This window comes from Ambystoma mexicanum, chromosome 9 (genome assembly GCF_040938575.1).
Source record: "Ambystoma mexicanum isolate Mex_15411 chromosome 9, UKY_AmexF1_1, whole genome shotgun sequence".
In the NCBI taxonomy this organism is placed as follows: domain Eukaryota; kingdom Metazoa; phylum Chordata; class Amphibia; order Caudata; family Ambystomatidae; genus Ambystoma; species Ambystoma mexicanum.
Genome location: NC_090931.1, coordinates 1,538,665,483 through 1,538,688,895, shown reverse-complemented (window position 1 = coordinate 1,538,688,895; position 23,413 = coordinate 1,538,665,483). Strand labels below are relative to the sequence as shown.

At 47.8% G+C, this 23,413-nt stretch overlaps 1 protein-coding gene across 2 annotated transcripts in view; it reads right to left on the bottom strand.

Annotated features, from left to right (window-relative positions):
• LOC138489475 (zinc finger protein 436-like) overlaps positions 1-20,952 on the bottom strand; it is a 188,014-nt gene extending 167,062 nt beyond the window's left edge. For both annotated transcript variants that reach the window (XM_069617210.1, XM_069617211.1), the window contains exon 1: positions 20,717-20,952. In XM_069617210.1, coding sequence (XP_069473311.1) covers positions 20,717-20,740 — 24 coding nt within the window. In that variant the 5' untranslated portion in view covers positions 20,741-20,952. The remainder of the gene's footprint in view (positions 1-20,716) is intronic.
• Positions 20,953-23,413: the final 2,461 nt, after the last annotated feature.

Below are 23,413 nucleotides of genomic sequence, written 5' to 3'. Positions count from 1 at the left end.
ACTGCCTAACTCTTCTTGAGAGAAGTCTGACTGCTCAGCCACAGCTACCAGGTAAATCTGGGTGGTACAGACTGCTACCAAAGGGGTTTACTGCTCTACCTGTAGTCTTAAATCTTTTGCAGTGTTCCCCAAGGGAACTGCACAGGTTTCTGCCTAACACTGGTGTACAGCGGTGGGATTTGTATTGAGTATACATTTTATTGTGCTTTAGATACCTTAGTGCAACTAACCACAAAGCTTAGCACTGAAAAAGTAAAACCTCTAACATGTCAGTTATAGAAAGCTATAGTCAAGAGTCCCTTGCAGCCAAAACTGCTGATTGTTTAAGAGTGCTCTGTAAACATAAGGATCTCCTGACTAAGGGCAAGAAAATGGAGCTGATTGAAAGATTGTTAGCTAACCAAAGTCTGGGTGATGGTTCAGAGGAACCTACCACTCCAGCAACTGTAGATGACAGTGTTGAAGTTAACATGGAGCAAAATGTTGATGTTTCTGAGGAAGAGTCAGAAGAGGAGGGTGAGGCTGTTGTAACTGTCCCCCCTAGGCCTCTGCCTGCTCTACCTGCTGTACCTACTGGACCTTTACCAGGTCCCACATTTAGTCCTCAGTACTTTGAACTGGAGAAAATGAAGCTAGAATTGGAGTATAAGAAACTTAATGCTCAAACTGACAAAGAACTAAGGCTAAGGGAAATGGAGCTCAAGTATGACTTAGAAATGAAGAAATTATCTGTTGAGAATGTTTCTCTCTCTGGCTCCTCTAGAAGTTCCAGTCCTAAAAGACCCCGGATGCCTAAAGAATTGGTTGGTATGTATGAGCCTAAGTTGGATGTGTTGGATTGGTTGTCTCTGTTTGAATATAATCATGGGCTCCAGAACATCACAGGAAATGACTTACTCACCTGGTTGTTCTCTAGGCTTCCCCCTGTTGCAACTGATGTGGTAATGGAGATGGGGGAGGAGGATAGGAAGGACTATGAATGTGTGAAACTAGCTTTGATAGCTAGGTTTGGGAAGACCCCTTCCCAGTATCTTAAGAGGTTTAGGAGCCTCAAAAAGCATGATGGTACCCCTTGGGCTACCTGGGTGAGTGAATGTTTGAAAAACTTAGAGGGATGGATTAAGGGTTACAAGGTGAACACTTATGAAGGTATGAAGAATCTCTTTATGTTGGAGTCAATTTATGATGCCTGCTCTCCTGAGCTCAGACAACACTTGGCTGATTCCAGGGAATTGGATTCCCGGAAACTAGCTAAGGCTGCTGACTTGTGGGTTGCCAACAGGGCCACTCACAAGGATTCTGGGGTAACTCAGAAGAAGGATGGGGAAAAACAGTCTAAAAAAGACTCCAAAGAGAATTCTAATAATTCCTATCCCAAAGAGGGCCCCAAACCACAAAATAACCAGGGTAAGCCACATGGGAAACCTAGTCAGGCTACTGTACCTTCTGGCCACAAGCCAGAAGGAGGTCAGAACAAGCCACCCTTCCAGAGAGCATTTGGACAATGCTATGTCTGTCAGGGTACTGACCATATCAAAGGAGATCCCAAGTGCAAGGGTAAACCTGCAGGGATCAGCACAGTCTCCTTAGCCTTCACTCCTGAGGATGAAGTACAGATGGCTAGTGCCCACTTTGAACTCTTTGCTGAAGAACCCTTGGGTCTTCAAGCAACTGTAAACTTAGAGCCTATGGGTCTGGTTAGTCCCCAGAATAGGGTTGTGTATAACTCCCTACCTGTTAACTCTAAGGTGTATTATGTGGACAGTGTTCTTGTCAATGGCCAGGATACTCCTGCCAGGAGAGACACTGGGGCCAGCAGAACAGTAGTGGATGAAAGCTTCTTTCAACCTGAGGATGTGGCCAAAGCACCCAAAGGTCCCACTAAGATGTCTGGAGGCCCTGTCCAAATGGTTCCTATTCTACCAGCCCTCATTCAATGTAACAACATGACAGTAAGGATCCCTGTCAGTGTTCAGACTGAGGTACCGGGGAAGGTCCTGTTAGGGAATGACCTAAGAACTCTAGGAGTAGTGTCACATACCCCCAGGCCTCCCAGTATGGAGAAGCAGAACTTAACCAAATTGGCTAGGAAGGCTACCTTGAAGGACCCTTCTAAGCCTGTGGGACCCTCTACTGAGAACCCCACTACAAGCCCTGGTGTTAGTAAGTTGACCTCTAACCCAGGCACACTTCAGGATAGTATGCTAGGAACATGGGCGCCCCAACCAAGCTCCAACATTGTTCCCCTAGTCTCAGAGTCTCTGACTCCCCCTGCTTCTGAGGAAGAGGTGGATAGACCAACTAGGCCCCTATCTGAACCTGAGAGAACTGGTAATTCTCAGTGCTGGTGGAAAACCAGAAAAGAAAAGTCTAAGGCCAAAAACCTTCAGACTGTTGGACCTTCTACTGAAGACCCCAACTCAAATCCTAATATTAGGGGGGAAACTCCTAAAATAGGTAAGGGTAGATCTAAGAGGAAGGGGAAGCAGGTACATTGCCTAACCCCAACCCCTCCAACCAAGAGGCCTAAGACCCAACCTGCTCCCACAAGAGAGGTGGTGAGGAACCTTGGAGGCCCCTCTAGATCTAAGGGAATCCTTTATAAGGACCCCTTGAAAAAGCCTAACATAGGTTCAGAAGTTGTACCAACTTCTGAGGGACTGGTCAACCAGATCCCCTATAACAAAAAGACTGATGTTCCTCAAAGGGTCTGTAGGTCCGTTAGCTTGCAAAAGAAAACCTTTGAGTTCTCCCTTAAGCATAGGTCAAGGTGTCACCATCAAAATGCTGATGGACTCTCTAGGATGTATATCATCGACTAGAGGTATGAGGTTCATCCAGGAGTGGATTAAATCCTCCTGTCCCTTAGTCTGGGGGGGGCGAGTGTTAGGGAGAATTCTCTGTTTAGGCTGAATTTCCCTACCTAGTGAGTCCCCCAGCAGCTTTGCTGGATTTCTGGGGTTTAATTTTTTTCTCCTGCCAAGAGTGAGACTCTTTTACCCTCACTCTTGGACATGTTGAAGTGTGTTTTCTTGGTTAAACCTTGTGTTGAATGGGCTATGGGGTCTCTTACTCCATAGGGCCTCATGTATTTTTGTGATGTGGGTCACACAGCACCCTCTGTGCCGTGACCCAGGGGTGTCCTAGGGACTCCCCAACATAGACTCCATACCCTGGGACTGACTACTGTCTCCCAGGGCATGTAAAGTCACCAAAGACTTTGCTAGTCTTGAATCCTGAACAGAACCAGTACAAACCATCATATTGTGGACGTACTGGCTGGGGCAATTCGATTGCCCCAGGGTCTGTTAGTCGAGGGGGCACGTCTCCGTCCCCCCTGATCGAGTTTTGGCTGGTGGCAGTGGAAACTACTTTTTATATTCGACCGCGAATATTTCCCTATGGGATTTCCCATTGTTTTAGGCTAACACATTTAATTATTTATTTACGGTAGCCTTAAACATACCGCCGGTTTATATATTTATTTTTATAACTCCGGTTGGGACTTTTTGCCAAAACTTGATTCTAAAATGGCGTTGGTGTTCGCCTCTGTAACTCTGACCCAAAGTGGAGCCCTTTGTTCCACTTTTGGCGGGCTTCTCCACAGAAGCCCTCCAAAGTGGTGCCACTCTGTCTGGGGTACTTAGGAGGGGTGGAGGGGGATTTAGGCACCCTGGACTGAGTTACCTTGGTAACTCAAGTCGCACTCCGTCCTGATTGGCCCAAGTGGTGAGCCGCCCGGCTCACCACTTAGCATGGTTGAGTGACAGCTAGGCTGGGTGAATGGGGGTTTGCTGCATAAAAGCAGGGCTTTGGGGACTGGGACTTCAGAAGTCGCCACAGGACCAAGAATCCGACGAGGGAAGAGCTGAGCCGACCTGCTTCGACGACACCACCCGGTGGAGCCCTGCTGAACCGTCTCACCACTTTTTCCCGACGACCGAGGAGAACTCTTAACGGAGTGGCTCCTTCCCTTGACTGGTGGGGACAACCAGTTTTCGCCTTCTTTCCGTTCTTTGAGGTATCTCGTGGCCGCCTTGCCTGTGCCAAGCACCCCGGCAACCGGAATACCACACTTTACCCCCATACCGCGAAAGTCGGTACCAACCCTTTAACCGGAGGACTCCGCGGCTGGTTTCTTCCCGGGCAGTGCAACGACCCTCTTCTTCTGCTCTTCAGCGAGAACTTCTTCTCCCCTGACCGACGTCGAGCCCTGCTGCCACTGCCTGGAACAACTGCCACCGCTGGAGGATCCTTTCCGCTTAAGGTACTGTGTTCTGCCCGGCTTCCCTTGCTACCGACTGTACGGGGTAGATTTAGTCCCCGGCTTTCGAACCTGGGAGTGCCTGGGACACTTTGGCTAAACTTTCTGAGCCACTCTAACCTCTTTTTGACTCTTTGCAAGACTTTGAATCTCTAACTAACAGTGTGATCTTGGGCACATTTTCGCTCCGGCTACTCTAAGAGTGGGCCCTGCCTAGTGACTTTTGCTCACCTGTGACTTTATTCTTCTTTAAGCCTATTGCAAGTGTTCTGGACCTTAGAGTGGTGTGTCTAACCCATTTCTGCTTTTTCTCTCCCTTTCTTGGAAACTACTAGAGTGTCATCTAACGTTAAGCACTCACCTCTGTTTTAATTAAGTGGTGTTTACTTAGAGTTGTCTAGATAGGAGAAAGGATTGAATCTACTTTCATTATAACTGTGTTGAAGTGCTTTTACTATATTTTTGCTAGAGTGTTTTTAACTTATGTGTATTTTAAATAAATAACTATATACTTTTGAAACCAAGCTCTGGTCAGTGTTTGCTTGTGCTATTGTGTTTTGGTACATATTGTGTATACTTTACATACTGCCTAACTCTTCTTGAGAGAAGTCTGACTGCTCAGCCACAGCTACCAGGTAAATCTGGGTGGTACAGACTGCTACCAAAGGGGTTTACTGCTCTACCTGTAGTCTTAAATCTTTTGCAGTGTTCCCCAAGGGAACTGCACAGGTTTCTGCCTAACACCCGGCAGGGCCAAACTCAGCCTTTCATCCTTCTGAGGTTGATAAATGAGCACCACACACCATGGGTAATAATAAGCAGCGCTCAGATACCCGAGTGTTCGTATTATTATTATTATGGTGGAGCATGCTCTGAGCAGACAGAGCACGTTCTCCCACGAGCGGGAACAAGCTCAGGAAGTCCTTCTGGAGATCTTCACCATTTGGGGAATCCCTCAAGTGGATCTGTTTGCGACCGGTGCCAACCGGAAGTGCAAACTGTACTGCTCAAGGGAATTTCCCCCAAGAGGAGCTATAGGGGACGTGTTCGTAGAGGACTGGGAATTTCCACTACTGTATGCGTTTCCGCCAGTCCCCGTCATTCCTCACATAATATGGAGGTTGAGGAAGTTCAAGAAAAACATAATCCTCATTGCTCCAGATTGAGCCAGGAGAACATGGTACCCGGACCGTCTGGAAATGGCCAACTGCCCTCCAATTTGTCTTGCCCAAAGAGATGACCTACTCTCGCAAGAGGAAGGTCAGATTCTTCACCCACAGTTCAGGACTCTCAACCTTTACGCCTGGTATCTGAAAGGGTAAGATATAAAGATTGGAACCTTCCCGAAGATGTAATGAAAGTGTTGCTTTCGGCGAGAAGACCAGCAACTAAATCCCTGTACCGCTGCCGTTGGAATAGATTTCACAGCTGGTGCAGGGAAAAGAAACTAGATCCTTTCTCTTGTAAACTACCCCAGATTTTATTTTATCTTTCCTACTTCACTTGACCCATTCTGAGTTGCAAGTAGCCCTGGTGAAGGGCTATTTGCGGCCCTTTCAATTTTTAAAAGATCTCCGGATGAGGGATCATATTTCAAAGTACCAATTTTGAAAGGCTTAACAAATGGGTTCCCGCCAAATCCCTTCATCGTGCCATCGTGGGATCTAAACCTTGTACTAAGAGGTCTCATAGGAGCTCCCTTTGAGCCCTTACATTTGTGCTCTCTAATGATGCTCACCATAAAAACTGCCTTTTTAGTGGCGATCGCATCTGACCGTAGGGTAAGTGGGCTACAGGCTCTATCTTCCAAACAACCTTTCACACCCTTCTAGGATAAGGTAGTTTTTAAGGCTTAAGTGATCTTTCTTGCCTAAGGTTGTGTCAGGATTTCATTTGGCACAACGTATTGACCTACCTTCTTTTCATCCTCCTCCTCGTTCATCTAAGGTTGAAGAGAGACTTCATTGTTTAGACCCAGAGAGGGTTCTAAGTTTCTATATCACAAGGACTGCAAATATTCGCCGAGATAAGCTTTTTATTGGTTATGATGGTCATATGTTAGCTGTCACAAAACAAACCACCCCTAGATGGATTGTGATGTGTATAACTGATTGTTACTCATTGGCAAGCAAGGATTCACCTGAAGGTCCGAGAGCGCATTCTACTAGTGGAGTGGCTGCTTCATCGGCTCTAGAAGGAGGTGTACCAGTAAAGGACATTTGCAGAGCAGCAACATTTGAAGTCCCTGCATACATTTAGTATATTCTACTGTGTAGATTTTTTTTCAGGAGAGGAAGCCAAATTTGGCAAAGCTGTCCTTCATAACAGTAACAAATAAAGTAAATTCTTAGCACCCTCAATCAAAAACAAACTGCTTTGGGAGTCTATCAAAGATGAGGAATACATGGGAGGACCAATCCATTTGAAGAACAAGTTACTCACCCCTGGTAACGTTCTTTCGATTGGATATTCCTCCCACGTATTCCTCATCGCCCTCCCGTCCATGCCCTCTTGCCTAGAGTTTCTGTGTCTTACACCTTCCTTTCTCGCAACGTTAAGACTATGGGCCTCATTACAGGTTTGGCGGTAGCCTTGCTGGTAAAACCGGCAGGCTGCCGCCAAACTTGCTATATTTTCCGGCGCCCGCAAATGGGCAATTGCTGGGGCATTTCCAGCCCCGCCAGACCCAGTAATTACCCATTCGCGGGCGCCAGAAAAAAGATGCTCTCCATTCCCATTCGGCCCCATAGGGCTGAATGGGGAGTTCGGATGCACGGGCACTGTTTATAACAGTGCCGGTGCATCCAACATGCTGTGCTCGCAGATGCCTTTCTGCCCGCCAGGTCCAACCTGGTGGGCAGAAAGGCACCCTCGAGCACAACTAATAGATTGCCGGTCCGGGCACTACGGTACCGGCAAGCTTACTGGTACCGTAGTTTCCGGACCGGCAAACTCATAATGAGGCCCTATGTCCTCCTGTGACACAGCATGCTAATTATAGGAGAAAAAAACTAAGAACTGAGGTAACGGTCAGCAAGCGTGCTACTATATACCAGTGTTGACATCACGAGGGACGCTACAGAGACCCTCGAGGACCAAGATTCGATGCTGCACGACGCTCGACCCTATGAAAACATTGCTGAAGCAAGTTGCAAGCAGACTTGAATATATCAAAGATGAGAAATATATGGGAGGACACAATCCATTCAAAGAACAAGTTACCTACCCTTGGTAATGTGCTCTCAACTGGATGCGACTCCTGCGTATTCCCCATCGCCCTCCCGTCCATCCCCTCTTGCCTAGAATTTCCGTGTCTTACACCTTCCTTTCTCACAACATCAAGGCTATCGCATCCTGGAAAACAGCATTCTACTTAAGGAGGGGAAAAAACTAGGAACTGAGTTAACGGGTCAGCATGTGTGCTAATATATATACAGTGTCGATGTCACCAAGGATGCTATGGAGACCGCTGAGGACCAAGATTCGGAGCTGCAGGACGCTCAACGTGGTATCCCCTTCCCCGTAACACCTTTTCCCCATCCTACCAGGTAGGATACCTATAAACTCAACTCCCCCTTTCCCGACACAAACACTTTCTCATGGACAGTTCACCATGAGCGACAATGGACAAACACCAGAGCCGTATACCTGACATGTCCCAACTCCATGGTCAGGTAACATTAGGCAATTACTGATCATTACACACACCTGACTCCCATCACACTTCCCCACATGAATAAAAGGCTGAGCACGAAAGCACACTATGAGTGAGGAAAAGCATGCAAGGAAGCAACAGTTACAAGATGGCAGTTTAACACAAGAAGAAAGGCGGCGAGACAAGAGAGCCCTTGACCTCTAAAAACCATTATTTTCACAAACCTTTTGAAAGTAAAAAGCTTAAGAGCGGGAACTAAAGCTGAACAAACCTACACTATGCATGGAAGGTATCCGGGGCTCTCCTGTGTCGATAACCCAGGCAGGGAGGAGCGATTGCCACTGTGGTACTGTCCTTGGCTCCTACAACAAAGCAGCGTCAGAAATAACAGCACAGCCGGTGACTCGAAGAGACTGATACCAAACTAGCTTGTGTTTGAACCAAGGTTCCAAGCAGCAACATTGTATGAAGAAATCCACAAAGGACAGTGTGTGAAACGCATGTGATGAGCGATGCAAATAATTGAAAACCAAAGAAGTGAATGAACTTTGGGAGGCCAAGTAATATACTGTGTACAGAGTGGTCCAGCGCCACGCGAGTGCTCATTTGAAGGTCTCTGTTAGGTATCCAACTAAATGGCAACTGTATTGTGAAACTGAAGTTTGTATCGAAGTGGCACTGGAACGGGTCAAGCTAAACCCTGTGCATATTTGAAAGTCTTCGATAAGTGTAAAGTGAACAACAATTCGTCCAAGCCCAGCTGAGGGAGACTAATTGAATATTAAGAAGGATCTGAGCCCGGTTGAGGGGGATCCAAGGTGAGCCGTGAGTCACCTGAGAAAGAATATTTCTGAACATTAGAATAAAGGAATCTGAGCCCGGAAGAGAGGGATCTGCAGTAACAGAAAAAAAAGGGACCTGAACCTGGAAGAAGAGGATCCACAGTAACAGAAAGGGGATCTCAGCCAGGCTAAGGGGGATCCAGGGTGTGACACCCGAATTAGAAAATTGTGAGAAGAAAAGATCTTTCTACTTTGATTTGTACATCAGCCCCTCTGAATCAAGAGACTTTGATGAGAAAAGAGACTTGGGCACAGAAGGCCATGATGCTGGAAATAGAACTGTAACCTTGTGTCAAAGAAGCCAGAGTGTGTGCTTGGCTCGAGTGAACCGCCTTGCCCCGTGCTGAAAACGTGAGGAAGGGAGGCCAACGGCCAACGGCATGAACATCCTGACTTATCATTTTGTGAACACTTCTTTCTTTTTCATGAACATTACCCAACACTATTTGTAAAAGGATTGGCAATAGTTTCTTTTAGTATAGGCCCTTTGATTTGACTAGGACTGCATTATTATTATTTGATGGTCGTAGCTTGCTCCCATCTGTAGATTTAGGTTTAGATAGGCGTTTATCTCACCCTTGTGCAAGTTCAATAAACACTGTTGAACTGTGGTCACTTGTGTCTGTCTTACTGTTGATACCATGCCATCCTTACACTATCCACTCTGCAGGGTTTTCTGGGACTTCCTTCATATCCGAGGTTCCTGAAAATTATACCAACCAACCCACCGATGACAAAGACTATGACGACCTCATGGACCCAGAGAACTCAGACAGCGAATAAGGTCTGCTTGGATAAACAAGAACCAGAGTTTGACCATACCACTCCTGTGAAAAGATTCCAGCAAATCAGGACCGGCTGCAAACTCTGTACCCGCTAATGCCAGTGCTATGTATGCTACCAAGCTGGAAGCAGACCTGAAGGAGAAAGGGGACCTTGTGTCTGTCCAGGTCACCAATCTCTTGGGGCAGCCCCGAGATGCATGTCGGCACAGGATTCTCATCGTCAAGAGAGGTCACAGATGAAGGTGACACCCTGACACTGGTCAGACTCCTAGATAACATGTTGATTTGGCAGCTGGCCCACCGGGAGCAACTACACGTGTGTCTCTGCTGCAGAAGTATGTGGAAGCGGAGGACCCCGAGGCATTCTTCAATAACTCCGAACATATAGCAGAGACCGCCTGATCAAGACCAGCTAACTGCATTACAACTTGCCACTGCTTACAGAAGAATTAGTTGCGACCTGCCAGATGCTGAACACTAATGGACAGATCGATTACAACACCCTGTGGAGTGGCATCCTGAAGAGACTGATGGGGGAATTCAGAATACCACTGAAAAGATATGCAAGATGCCAAGTTCCATAACCAGGTCAAACAATAAGATTTCTGGTGAAAACATCGATCAGGAGTAGAGCCGAGGAAATCCAAGTAGAAGTGGTCCTAGGTAAGTTCACTGCCACCCCATCTATTTCCCTGCAGAGACCAGTGAGACAACAGAGCAAGACAACCGTGGAGGTAGCTATCTAGACTACTACTGGAGTAAAATGAGCACAGCATTGTCCTCCCTGCTGGACACGACCGCCAGCACAGAAGCCAAGTTCAGTACCACCCATAAGGGACGTCAGGTGCCGTGGAACACCGGCCATTGCTCGACACCAGGTACACTGGGCCTCATTCCGAGTCGGGCGTTAGGGTATACCGGGCACCGGTAAGGAGACCGGTGCCTGTAATCCCCTACCGCCCGATTCCGAGGTCCCTTAACAGGGACCGTAAGGAACGTGTGGTCATACCACACGTCCCTTACGGGTCCCGCTAAGGGACAAGGGCGCAAATAACGGGCTTGCCTTTCGCGGGCCCATTATTTGCACCCTCCCCATTCCCATTGAGCCCTATGGGGGCCCTATGACGTCAGGTGCCGTGGAACACCGGCCATTGCTCGACACCAGGTACACTGGGCCTCATGGGAGCATGGGATTCCCATTGTGCCCCCTATGGGGGCTCAATGGGAATGGGGAATGGTTTCTTCGATGGGGACTTACCGGTCCTGCCAGGGTCGGAATGGACAGGTAAATCCCCATTGAACAAGACCAGAGTCGGTACCGGTATGGGAGGAAGCCATGGAGCCAGGGCTCCAGATAAGGAGAGTACCAGGCCTTTTTACGCATGAAAATCTTGTAAAAACGCCAGCTTTATTATTTTCCTGGGTACATTTACACACAGGTGTAGAGCAGAGGGCAGTGCAAAGGTCAGGTTACTTGACAGAAACCAGAGGGATTCTTGTGATTTTTATCTACATGGATGTAATTGCAAGCCACCTCTGAAACAGAATGTGTTTCTCTGAAGCCTTTCAAAAAAAGAAACTGCACACTGTGATAAAAAGGAATGGTTTCTTTCCATTCAGCTTCAGAAGCACTGTGCATGTTTTCCTAGAATTTTAGGAATGTATAATTAATAAGATGGAAAACTAAGTTGCAATTGAGAATATTTTTTTTCTTAACAAGTTTTTCTTTTTTCCAATGAAAGCAAATTAGTATTGCACAATTGTATTTGTCCAAGTTCTGGTGCTGTGTGCATTATCATACAGAGGCAGATCATTTTTACACTTCTAATTTAATTTACAGTCTAATTATAAAAACAGTCTGTAAAATGATGACTATGCACAGTCTAGTTTACATCCACTCAATCTTGCAGTCAATGGGGCACATTACTATAAATGGTCAGTGGCAGCAGAGTCTTTGCTCAAGGGTGAGTAATTGTCATTACACTGACCACAGGTGTTCTAGCCTCTCAAATCTTCAAGACTACAAATAAAACATCCAAACCCTGACTCTCAAGAAAGTGCAAGCGCCGTTCAAAAACAAACAAATGAAAGTTACATTGGTAATTGAAATAGAAACTCAGCAAAACCTGTCCCTGTGATAATCCAGATAGGTATTTAACTTTATGTAGCGCTTCATAAATGGTTTGTCATTCATCTAGGTACTGTGATCATTATACCTCAGTCGATACTCAGTTAACCGACCTCTGAAGGATGTTAGCCAATAAGATAGCACAGCCTGCTGAGCACTCTTTGCTGCAATCTCTGCGTGATCTGTGGGTTGCAGGTTCGAATCCCAGCAAGTCCAACTCAACCTTTCATCCTTTCGAGGTCGATAAAGGAGTACCGACTTTGGTTTGGTGGTAACTGTGATAAATATGTTCTATGTACAGCACTTTGCCAAAAGAGCTATATAAATAACCATTTGACCACTAGATTGGATATAGAATTTAGCATGGAGTCCTTGCCTCTCCGCACTGTTGTACCATAGCATTGGCATACAATTAGCTAGTATTAGCTTCAGGAAATTAAGACTTTCATTAAACATCAAAAGACAATTCTGCTATCGAATCTCAAAACACACAATACAAATTCATGTATGCTTTACTATATAAGTGGCTAGGTTTTTGTGATTTCAACATTTAAATATGTACAGGAGAGATCAAATGGCCAGAAATAATGAAAGGTGTATTCTGTCATAATGCAGAAAGCTGCCGCATACTAATGATTTCCATACAGTTTTTTAACACGTTAGCTGGATGTCGCATACATTTTACTCTCTTGCGAAGGAGAAAAGTCATTTTTACTCTCTTAAAATCACATTTACTCTCAAAGTTTAAAAATAGAGAGTAAAATACTCCCACCTCAAAATCTTATCTGGAGCACTGCATGGAGCTAATCGCTCCATGGCTACCACCATACTCGGGAAGGATCCCCATTGTCATTGTATAAGGTTGTTACACTGACGATCTTTTTTTCGAAATTTTTTAACAAAAAGAAGTATTGAAAAATATAGGGGGTGAGAGGTCAGTAAGTGCGTGTAAGAGTGTGTGGTCGGGAATAGATTTTAGGAAAAATAGGGCAGGGGTAATAACCCTCCCCCAAAATATTCTTTTTTAATTTGATGAGTTTCTTCATTAAAAAATGTTCTGAAAAAACATAGATAAAAAGAGAGCCGATGTAACAACAGATAACCATTGTCATGGCTTCATCAAGAATACCAGTGACTCCCAGGAATGGCACCCAGAATGCTACCACATACGTTGTTGTGCCAACTGAGACACTTCGCTCTCCTCTGTCTGAGTATACCAGCATTGGAACCTGTGGACATATGCTCGCTCCCGTGTCCCAGACGATACAGAGAATGCCGATGACATCTGGAGGTTAGAGCCAGAATACCAAACTACACAAATGGCTGAAGAGACGCAGATCCTAGCTCAACTGATAACCGTTTATCCACCCATTCAGCCAGGCCCCTCCAAGAGTCTCTAAGAACCCGAATGGCTGCTGAGCGAGCTCTAAAAGTCTACACAGATACCCGTTTACCCAACCAATCAGCCAGGCCCCTCCAAAAGTCTCTAAAAACCCTGTGTGGCTGTTGAGTGGGCTCTCAGAGGTGAAACTGAGAACCGTTTATCGTACCCATCAGCCAGATCTCTGCAAGAGTCTCTAAAACAAGAAATGGCTTCTGAGTGGGCTCTAAGAGTACAAAATGATGCCCATGTATCCAGCCCATCGGCCATGCCCCCCGCAACCTCCCAAGAGCCTCTAGAAACCCTAATAGCTGCTGGGTGGGCTCTAAGAGGTGAATCTGAGAACCATGTATCCAACCCATCAGCCAGGCCCCTCCAAGAGTCCCTAGAAAGCCTAATGGCTGCCGAGTGGGCTCTAAGAGTCGAAACTGATAACCGTGTATCCAACCCATCAGCCAGGCACTGAAGAATTTAGACATAGGGCCTTATTACACGGTAGGGGTTTACCGGTACCGGTAAACCCCTACCGCCTTACTACGAGTTCCCTTTGCGGGACCCGACTTCAACGGCTGGTTTTACCAGCCGTTAAAGTAGGGTGCCGCAAAGGGACCTCGGAGCTAATTACAGTACCGCAATTTGCGGTACCGTAATTAGCACCTTCCCCATTCCCATTATGCCCTATGGGGGCAAAAATGGGAATGGGGAAGGGCCTTGGTGAATGGGGAATTACCGCCCCCGCTCACCTTGGAGTAGGGCGGTAATTCCGCCATCCACCAAGGCGGACTCGGTACGGTACCGGCAGCAACCATGGCGCTAATAGCGCCATGGTTACCGCCTACCATGTAATGAGGCCCATGGTCTGACTGAAGGGGGTTCCATTCTCTAGAACCATGACATGTATTAAAGCTGGCCTATGTTGCAGGAATTTAATATGCATTTACACGGTGACTTTGAATGACTATAGCTAGCATTTGAGAGAGACTCTTCGCCATCAAGCCATCTTTATTTATTTTATTTTTTACATTTATCAAGCGCACAAAGCAGCCCTCGGACATCGTGGCGCTGTTACAAGCAATGCTTACTTAGTTAGAGGAACCAGAGGGAGAGACAGCCTGGAAAGACAGCCTGTCTGTGGTTTGTGGTTACACTGAACCTAATACCAGACAGGTAATAATTGCAAATGCAGTGTAGCAAGTGGTGGGGGACTCTATTGTTCAAAGGTTACAGGTGAACCAGATACAACTAATACCTTATGGACGAGATATTGAGGAGTACCTACGGGTGCAGTGTGGACTAGTTGAAGAGCCTTGTTTTGAGGCCTTTGTGAAGGAAATGTGAGACGTCTCATTCCTTAGGTTGTTTGGTAGGACATTCCATTGTTTTTGAGCTATGAATGGGAAGCTGGCGCCGCCCGCTTTGGCCCTTTTAATGTTGGGGATGTTCAGCTGGTTGGAGTAATGTGATCGCATGATTCTGGAAGAACTGGCTCTGACTACTTTCTCTGAGGGATAAGAGGGGCCTGTGAGAGCAGGGCACTTGTGGGTTATGGCTAGGGTCTTGAATATGATGTGTTCTTTGGCGGGTAGCCAGTGAGAAGCGCGCCTAGCATGGAAGATATGCTCTCTCTTTCGAATGTTCAAGGCAGATCTGAGCGCATTATTTTGAATAATTCTAAGTCTGTTGAGATTTTTTGGCTAATGTGTAGCAGTCAAGTTTTGCCCCAATAGTATTGAGAGGCAGTTCTGCTTAGACAGGTTTAACTGCATTGATCAATTTTGTTGTGAATGAGACTGAGGAGGCAATGACGCGTACCTGGCGTGTTATGGAGAGTGTGGAATCAGGGTACACCCCCAGAGTCTTTACTGAGGGCGAGACCGTGATTAATGTGTTGTCTATAGTGAAGGCGATGTATTGTTTATTGAGTGTTTCCTTGGAGCCGACTAGGAAGATTTCTGTTTTGTCCCCATTGAGGCAGACACCGTTAGCTGCCATCCAGGCTTGGATGGTGGCATACATCTTGTGCAGGGTCTTGGCATCTTCTTCATATGAGCCCGAGAGAGGGAGGAGGACATGCATGTCGTCGGCATAGTTTGTGTAAGCTATGCGGAGAGCATCCAGCTTGTCAAAGAGCGGCTTGGTAAATATATTGTACAGGGTGAGCGAAGTGCAGGATCGATGGGGGACTCTGCAGTGGATGGTGGTGGGAGCCACACAAGCCTGATCAGAGAAAACCTTCATGCTCTCCCTTCAAGGAAGGAAGTGATCCAGGTGGTGGCTTTGGGGGAGAATTGGGCTGAATTTGTGAGATGTCTGAAGAGAGTCTTATTTGCCACCAGGTCAAAGGTTGCAGATAAATCAAGAAGGAGGAGAAGGACTGGTTTGCCTTCACCCATTATTTTAGCTAGATGGTTTTTTTAAGTCCAGTAAAGCAGATTCTGTTCCGTGACCCGGTCCGAAAACCTTATTGCCTTTTTCCTAAGATGTCGTTGGTTTCAAGGAAATGCTGTATTTGGGTGTATGCAGCTTTGTCGAGAATCTTTAGCAGAAAGGGTACTGTGGTGATGGGATGTAGTTGTTGGGAGAGGATGGGTCCAGAGATGGGTTTTTCAAGAGAGGGTGCACACGAGCCGCTTTAAAGCATGGAGGGACAATGCCGGATGAGAATGAGGCATTTATGAACACTGTCAAGAATGGTGCTAGGTTGTCTGTGCAGACTTTGATGATATTGGCAGGACAGATATCACCCTTGGAGTTGGAGGGTTTTATGCGTTTGAGGAGGGCTAAGACTTCGGTTTGAGAGATATCTCTGAAGGAGAAGAGTGTCTTATCCTGGGAGAGGGTGTTTTTTTGTAGGTGAGAGGGGTGGGTCAGACCTGGTCAAAGCATCATGGTGAGAGCGAATGTTGTTCTGCAGAAGTTCTATTTTATTGAGCATATCTGCTTGAATGTTTGAACACCAGGATTCATCCTTCACAATGTCTTGGGTGCTAGTGGTAGCTAGTTCCCCGAATATGGCAAATATTTATTTGGAATCAGATTTGGCATTCATTATTTTGGTGTTGTAGGAGTTGGCTTTGGCTAGGAAGCTGGCTTTTTGGTATTGGCTAGACAGTTTTTCGAATTCTTCTTCAGTGGAGTCTAGGGGATTGGTTTGCCACTTGGTCAGCACAATACATTTGAGGGTGAGCAGTTCTTGGAGTTCCGACATGTTCTAAGAGTTGGCATGCCTCAACACTTTGGCTTTCTTTATTTCTAGAGGTGCAATGGAGTCAACTGCTTTTTTGAGCGTGAGGTTGTACAATTCTGCTAGCACTAAAGGGTCATTCAAGAAAGGAGGCTTTAGGGCTGCAACCTCCAGATGAGGTAGGAGGTTGTCTTTGGTTAAGTTACGTGCGCTCCTAGCTAGTGCTGGCGGTGAGGGAGTGGTAGGTTTTGTGGCTTTGTGGGTGGGGATGGACAAGTGAATGAGGTGGTGCTCGGTCCAGGGGCATGGGGTGTTGGAGATGACGGCGGCGGAACAGTTTTGGTCTGCAACCCAATCTAGGGTGCATCCTTTTGAGGGAGTGGGGTTAGTGATTCAATGCAGAAATCCCATGTCCTGAAGTGCCTTGGCAAGTGATTTGGCTAGCTTGTCTTTAGGGTCATTAAGGCCCAGGTTTAGGTCACCCAGTAAGATAGTTTTGGTGGTGGTTTTTAAGTTCTCACCTAGTAAATGGAATAGGTTTTCCTGAAAGTCTTTGGGCGAGGCCTGCGGATCAGTAGACAATGGCCCTCATTCCGAGTATGGCGATAGTTATAGCGCTATTTGCACCATGACTACCTCCCATACCGGTACCGACTTTGCCTTGGTTCAATGGGGACTTACCGGTCTAGTCCGACCTTTGCGGGGCCGGTAAGTCCCCATTGAAAAAGCCATTCCCCATTCCCATTTGAGCCCCCATAGGTCTCAATGGGAATGGGGAGAGCGCCAATAACAGTACCGCAAATTGCAGTACCGTTATTACCTTCAAGGTCCCTTAGCAGGTCCCGTCCATAACGCCTGGTCAGACCAGGCGTAAAGGAGAGACCCACTAAGGGAACTCGTAGTAGGGTGGTAAGGGATTACCGGCACCGGTCTCCTTACCGGCGCCCGGTATTCCTTACCGCCCTACTCGGAATGAGGGCCAATGAGAATGGTAATAGTGCAGTTGGGGGAGAGGGAGAGTTTAGCGGCATGGAGTATGAGTTGCCTTCCAGTGGGGAGTTTATTTGTCTGAGGGACAAAGATTCTTGAGCGCGACTCCACCCCCTTTCATATGCAGTCTGTCCTGCTGATGAATGGGGTAGCCTGGTGAAAGTGCTAGGCAGGTAGCAGGTCCCACTGCTTTGTGAAGCCATGTTTCTGTAATGGCGAGGAGGTCCAAGTCGAGGTTAGTGAGAAGGTCCAGGATCTCTGTAGCATGGGCAGGGAGCGAGCAAGCGTTTATGAGGGCACATTGGAGTGAGATGGGGGGGTGCTTGTATTGGGGTGAGTGTGCCTGGGGGTGACTTGAGTCGAGCGATGATAGATGACGGGGATTACGTGGTTGGTGGGGTGGGGCGAGTGCAACTTGGGTTTACCGTGATTCCTCTCACTTGATAGGGTGGGCCCAGAGGGGTGTATTTATGTAGACCTGTTGGGGGAAGTAGGGAGAATGAGGTAGGAGGATGGAGCAGGTTTAGGGGATTGAAACCCATGCTCCTGGGGGCTGTGGTACATGATGAGCGCCAGCCCAGTATTTGATTTTTATGTTCTGTTGGTCTAGGGCGCATTTGGTATTGGTGGGGTTCAGTGCGACACCTCAACATAGTTAGTCTGCGGGCTGAATAATCAGAGGGGCTAGTGTTGGCCTGAAATCACTGGGTGTTCGCGTATTTGAGGGGGCTGAAGAAGGAGGGTAGGAAAGAGGTTGGGGGATGTCCTCTAATTTGGGAAGTTTAATGGCCATGGGCCTCATTACGACCCTGGCGCTAATGGTTTAACGGAGCCGTAAAGAGCGTCGGCGCCGTTAAACCATTAGCGCCTGATTACAAGGTCCCTTAGCGGGTTGGAGGCTTTAACGCCTGCTTTTTGCAGGCGTTAAAATCCAACCCGCTAAGGGACCTTGGAGCTAATTACGGCAACCGTAATTTACGGTGCCGTAATTAGCGCCTTCCCCATCCCCATTATGCCCTATGGGGCAAAATGGGAATGGGGAAGGGCAAATGGTGAATGGGGAATTACCGCCCCCGCCAACCTTGAGATGGGGCGGTAATTCCGCCATCCACCATGCCGGAGACCAGCATGGACCATGGTGCTAATAGCACCATGGTCCAGCGCCTGGGTCGTAATGAGACCCCATGTCTCGAATGTTGGTGCGGGGAGTGAGGGGGCCGAGTGGCCTTTTCTTGTGAACCCTAGGCAATGTTACAATCATGGGATAGCGCACGGCGGCGGCAGTATGCACACCTGGAGACCGCACAGTATTCCAGTCACAAGATATAGCAGTATTAAAATAACAGGGTAAAACTAGGCAAGGTTACAGGCATTGTGGCAACAGTCTGCACACCCGGGGACCGTGTTAGGTATGCACAGGTCTATTACGAGCATTGACTAGTGACTTTAGCAGTTGCAACAGGTAGAGCAAGGCACCGTTACATGGATAGCATATGGCATCCTGGGAATTTGCGAACCGTAATTGTGAGTAATGAGTTGGTCAAAGTAGGAGTACAGTAATCACATTTCGTATTGGATGCGTATGTAGAAAGGAACAAGTCTAGCGTGCCTAGGGGTTACACAAGTTAGCAGTGGGCTTATGTCATTTTAGAGGTTTACCCAAGTGTCAGGCTCGGGATAGGAGCCTTGAGTGTGAGCCTTTGGCGGGGGCTGGCATTCGTCTGCCGGCTCCAGGATTGGCCAATTAGATCCCTGGCGAACCAGTCACTGCAGCTTTGTGCTGCAATGAGGAACTAGATTCATCAAGCGAGGCACAGCGGGCATTTTCAAAAATAATTCTATATGTGATTAGAGAAAGCAGCTCGGCATAAACAAAGCAGCATTAATATCGTTGCTTGCATCAGCGGGCCAGCAGTGTGCATGGATTCACGTGCGCCGCAATGGGAGATTACACAAAAATAAAATCAATATTTCTTTTCGAGTCGGGGTTGAGTGTCGGACGGTCCACAATTAGCCAAAGAGGGTTTACCTTGCATCTCGGTGATCAGGGACAGTGGCCATGGTGTCTCTTTTGTAGTACTGGGACACAACTTCTGCAGTTGCTGTAGATCGGAGAGAATGGCCTGATGGAGACGGGGCCAGAGCGTGGGGCTTTGGTGGGGGCTGGCGCTCACCTGCCTGCTCCCGGATTGCCCAATTAGATCCCTGGCCAACCCATCACTGCAGCTTTGTGCTGCAATGAGGAACTAGATTCAACAAATGAGGCGCGGCAGCCATTTTCAAAAAGAATTCTATACACGGGCATAGAAAGCAACTCGGCATAAACAAACATCTCTTTCAGTTTCCATGCTGTGAGCCACAATTGGCTTGGAGGAACAGTATAGAATTGTGGGCCACCTCATAGGTGAGTAAGAGGGGATTGGACAGGTGCGTGGATAGAAAAAGTGGGAAGTATAACATTTTGGTTCATGTGTGAGGTGTCAGTGTAAACTCATAGATCCAGGGCACTCAAAGCTAATGGAATGCCTTCCAGGCTGGCGTGAAGTGCTGTGGCAGAGAAAAGGAACACTGTAATCTTACGGCATCGTTGTTTCCGGACCAGCACACTACAACTCTGCCGGACGGGTGCCCTCCCGTCGGGCAGGACGGGACCCGCCCGCAGAGTTTTCAAGGGAGCACTGGCACTGCTAACAACGGTGCCGGTGCTTCCGTGGTCCCCATTCTCATATAGGACTCTATGGTAATGGGGACTTACTATTTGCCAGCGCCTGACTTTACGGTCTGCCGGGGTTGTAATCCCCCGGTGTTACCGGGAAGTCAGGCGCCATTAAATAGGTATGGGTCCCCCTGCATCCTACCGATATCACCAGCATGGTGACCACCGGACCCATAATGAGGCCCATGTTTCATGAAAGTCTAATTTGGTGATAGAGAGCTGCTACATTTGCACAGCAATAAAAAATGGGTCCCTGCGGCCAATGCAAATGTAAAGGCCAAAAGGTGGCGTACACAGGCGTACAGTTGGTACGCCGCCTTTTGACGTTTACATTTGTAGTCTAAAGTGCAAACTCCGCAAACACAGCCTGTAGTGATGGCATACCAGGCAGCGTTTCCTTTTGTTTGTGAGCCCTGCTTGCCATACTGTGACTAACTGACATTGGATGCTTTCTATGCCATGGTTCAATCCCTCGTGACAGCACCAGGAAGGGAGCATGGAATGCGGAAACCTGGAGGTATTCAATACAGTGGGGTGCACCCTGGTAAAGACCCTCACTCACACTCATCAAGTGCTCATTGCTGGAAATTCCAGGTCATGACGTCGCCTTTAGGCCAGTCCTGGCTTTGAAACTCAAGGCACTCTACATGGCACGTGACTAATAGAACAAAGTGAAACTACAACTCCCAGAATGCAAAGCACTGTTGACTTAAGAGAATGCTTGAGGATGCCTCAGCTGTCTACCAAAAAACAACAGTGAGGAGGGCTCACCTCATCTGCGCCCCTGCCGGACATTTCTCCCCGTCCTCGGTGATCGCGGGTGGATCTCTCCCCAGAGATAGTGTATGGATTTCTGCCCAGTGATCTGGGATCGATTCCCTCCTGTGATCCTGTAGGGATCGGTCGCTAGAGATCTCCCGTGGTATCCTCGGCAACAGACGCGCAGTCCCCGCAGCACTGAAGGCCTCCCTCAGGCTTCGCTGCATTGCGGCTGGCAGAAGCCAAGACCCTCCTGAGGCAGGCGCACTGCGGCTGCGCAGAAGCCGAGACACTCTCAAGGCACGCGTATTGCGGTTGCGCAGAAGCCGAGATACTCTCAAGGCATGCGTATTGCGGCTACGCAGGAGCCGAGATACTCTCAAGGCATGCGTATTGCGGCTACGCAGGAGCCGAGACGCTCTCAAGGCATGCATATTGCGACTGCGCAGAAGCCGAGACACTCTCAAGGCATGCGTATTGCGGCTGCGCAGGAGCCGAAACCAAGCTACTAGGGCACAAAGCACTGCGGTTGCGCAGAAGTCGAGACACCTCACCAAGGCGCTTGATGAGGCATCACTCACCAGAGCACAGAACACTACTCACTCACTAAGCACAGCACACGCCCTGGCTGAACCGTAGTTCTCTGACATTCCCTCCTCAAAGTGCAGAGTAGAGTCCCACCCCAGTCCCACAACCTCTCCCCCGTGACCCTCCTAAGCGGCCAGAAGATGACTGGGGGAGGTCAAGGGGGCTACGAGGGCTTAGGCAAAATTCAACGCAGTGAAACTGCACGTGCTCCAGCCGCTGTCTGCACCCCTATAACCTACGGGGACCCAGCTCATGCCCCAGTCTCAAGTGCCCCCTCTCTCCATCGCGAGAAGGCCGCCCAGGCCCGCTTTTTTCCATTTAATTTCTGGAACTTGTAGTTTTTTTTTTACTTTTCCATTATAAATTCCGGAAAACGACAAGCCCTAGAATTCCAAGGGGAAACCAGGACTGGATAACCTGCTTATGCATACCACGCGAACACATATGAGAGCTCGGCTTTTTGCACGAGTGCCATTTACTGCCCTATGTAGTAACGCAGGAATCAGGTAAGTGTTAAGCTTCTTTATTCTTCAACCTTTACCGTGACCATCAATCTCCTCCCCAGCTCCCTGCTCCTTCAAACCCCAACCGTCTCCACGAGCGTAGAACGCGGAGCCTTTCTACGCACACGGGACAACAAAGGCACGCGAAGGCGCGAGCCATTTACAACACTTCTCCCCCCGTAAACCACAAAAACATGTGAGCACAATATCTACAAGGAAAACAATTTGAAGGAATAACAGAATAAAACAAAATTGATGAAGAAAAACCATCAGGAAGAAAAACAACATAAGGTTAAGTATCTGTAAACTCTAATACAAAGTCCTTGTATTTTGCTGGAAACTTCTTCAATCTGTTAGGGCGGTTATTCATGACATTGGAACCCTCCACAAGAGAAAAAGCCTCACATTGTTCAGTCTCAGCTGGAATTAAAACTGAATTGTCCGAAACAGACACTGAACATCCATCAGCATCCTCTGGCCTCACCTCATCCGGGATAAGAGCAAAATGATCAGAATCACATTCGGAATACCCATCCGCCTTCCCACCAAATGGCGCAACACCTTCACTCCCCGGGGAAGACACCTCAACACTTTCATGGCCTACCACATTGGCCTGCCCAGATATTACCACATCACTACTGGCATCTGGAGAACTCGGTATAGGAACCACACACTCAACCATACACTCGAGACCATCTTCATTTGTGCTCTCACTCCCCTCACAACCCTGGTCCTGAGTACCCGCAACTTTTCCCTTAACAGGCACCACTCTCCTCAGACTCCACCTGGTACCATCCTGTAGTTTAACATAACCACGACCAACCTTGGTCACGGTACACGGCTGCATAAACTTGGAACAGCCCTTAGCCACGAACCTAGGATTTTTCACAACAACAACTAAATCACCTCTCCAGCACAATGTTGGCTCTCTTGCCGAATCGTGTCTCTAACTTTTTAAGAGCAGTCTCAAATGTCAAAACCACTTCCTGCCCTCCCTCTCCCTCACCATCGCCAGAAGGTAAAGCCACTACATCCTGGCCTGGAAGATGTCTGAAGATCCTCAAACCCTCCGTGCCAAGGCAATTAAGTAGGGTTGCTTCCTTGTCGTCATCAGACATCCTGGAACCCCTTGACGCTCTCAGATATACCTTGAAAGTGTCCACCCAAAGCTCCCATGCAATGGGGGGCTCTCCTGGATTGGGAAGAAAAGCTGGGGGAGGGCGAGCATTACTGTGCTGCATGGCTTATAGAAACAGAGATCCTCACAAACCGCAGATGGGAATAATTGAAAAGTCTGCACGTGACCAGATCAGGTTGATCCTATCCAAAACCCTCTTCAGGGAACAGATTTGTTGAATGTAAATGCCACAATTAGTTGGCGTTTGCAGAATGCCAGCCAATATAATTTGCCTACTGGCAATCCACAGGCGCAAATCACTTTCCTCCTAGCTGAAAAGGAAGTGGCCAACCGTGGAATTGCAGTCACAGAACCTTCCACTCTCAAGGGGTTAACCTTCCTCTCCTCGCCGCCGAAGAAACCCCTCCCACCGACGCACAGGAAACCCCTGGTCTATCCTCCTCACGGAAAGGGGGCGGAGCCGAACACACGCGGAAAACC